General features: G+C 39.1%; 1 protein-coding gene across 1 annotated transcript in view; it reads right to left on the bottom strand.

Annotated features, from left to right (window-relative positions):
• The window catches only part of Rsf1 (remodeling and spacing factor 1), a 155,569-nt gene that overhangs the window by 61,789 nt on the left and 91,855 nt on the right, over positions 1–1,925 (bottom strand). Inside the window, exon 4 of the mRNA XM_004632530.1 lies at positions 497–702. Within this exon, the coding sequence (XP_004632587.1) occupies positions 497–702 (206 nt within the window). The remainder of the gene's footprint in view (positions 1–496; positions 703–1,925) is intronic.

The raw sequence follows: 1,925 nt of genomic DNA on the forward strand, positions 1-1,925 counted from the left end.
TACAAACATTTTGAATAAAGATCTCAATACCATTATCAAACAATTTAAAAAGTTGTATCTCAAGGCCATGTATTAAATAGCTCTCATTAAATGGCTCTCTTCAAATATACTTTTCAACACACACAGAACTTAATTTAAGTGAATTATTATAAAAACCATGATGTTTGTCAAAACTCCAATAAAACAGACCAAAGTAAAAGTTAGAAATAACATGTAATAGGGCACAACAAAGTAAAGAAACAAACACTATTGTTTTTGTCTAAAAATGTGTTCCTCTGTGTACAATGTTTAGGTCCTAAAACTTCAAATTTCTAAATACTTAAATTTTATTTGATGAATAATTAGGCGTCTTCTAGGAATACTGTGCTGCATACAGGACAGGCCCTGCCAACTCACTAACTTCATAAAAAAGGTCCCTGCTTATCTCACAGATCAGTCAGGAGGATCAAGGTAAGGAAACCAGAAGCAAATGCCAAGAGAGCGCAGTAAAATGTACCTGACAATGCATCTCCATGAAGAGCCATCTTGATCGTCTTGTTCTTCTATGTACATTCTGACATTGTGATCTTGATCCAACTGGTACCAGTACATGAGGCCGTCCTTGTCTCGCCCAATCGGCTGGAGACGCATAGTATCAGCATCCTCCTCATTAATAATATTCTTGAATTTAAGATTGTCATCAAATTGACACTCGCAGAGATACTGAAAAATAATTACAAAATACAAATATTTCTCCATCACAATAAATGGCAAACTACAGAGCTGATTCAGGGACAAAACAAGAATACACACATTTTATCCATCTTTTTCCCTGAGTGTAGAATATGTGTAAAATAATTGAATTAACGAGTCAGGTTTGATGACACATACCCTGCAATCCAGCACGCAGGAGGCTGAGGTAGAAGAATTGGGAGTTCGAGGTCAACCCTAGCTATATAATGAGTCAAGGCCAACCTGAACTACTACACAGTGAGACCCTGTCTTTAAAGCTTAGGCTAGTAAAAAGTACTTATGTTCATAGTGTACATTATGTTTTATAAACACAAACCTTGTGCTAATAAACTTGCCTGTTACCTTACATACATTTTTTATGGTGAGAAAACTTAAAATCCACTCTATCAGTTTTCTTTTTTGTATTTAGCACAGGGTCTACAGGGTCTCACTATGTAGTTCAGACTCGTAGTGATTCTCCTGTTTTCAGTCTCTCAAGTGCTGGGATTACAGATGTGCACCACCATGCCCAGTCTCAACTGCCATCACAATGCGCCCCAGGGGCGAGGCCAGCACAGCACACCTGGGATCTAACCCGGCCGCTGTGCTCTGCCTGAGCAGGCACTTCAGTCTGATGAGCTATCTGGCCAGCCCTCTGTGAGTTTTTAAATATAAAATACATTGTTAACAGTTACTACCCTGTACATTAGAACCCCTGAATTAATTTCTATAAATGAATTCTTAAAAGTCTAATATCTCTTCAATATTCTTATTTTCCTCAAACCAATAGTAACCACCATTCTACTTCTGTTGCTGTGAGTTTTCATCGTTTGAGTTTCTTCATGTGAGAACATGGCATTGTTGTATCTGGCTTAGTTCACTTGACACGATGTCCTCCAGGTTTACACACATTGTCATAGTGATAGGGTCTCCTTCTTTTAAAGCTGACTAGCATTCCATTTTGTCTATATTCCACATTTTGTCTTTCTACTCATCAGGTGTTATGGTTTGTGTCTCGTTGTCCCCACAAAGCCTCATGTAGTCACGGGGTGAGTGAGGACTTCTAGAGTTTGCGTCAACTCATGATCCACTGGGATTATGTGTGATCCAAGGCTGGGATTATGGGTCTTAGTACTGCTGGGATTACCCATAGGTGGGTAAGTACTGGGAAGTACCCATAGGTGTGAGTACTTCCCCTACCCTGGGGCAGGTAA

The sequence above is a fragment of the Octodon degus genome, unplaced genomic scaffold (genome assembly GCF_000260255.1).
Source record: "Octodon degus isolate 3935 unplaced genomic scaffold, OctDeg1.0 scaffold00049, whole genome shotgun sequence".
NCBI lineage: Eukaryota > Metazoa > Chordata > Mammalia > Rodentia > Octodontidae > Octodon > Octodon degus.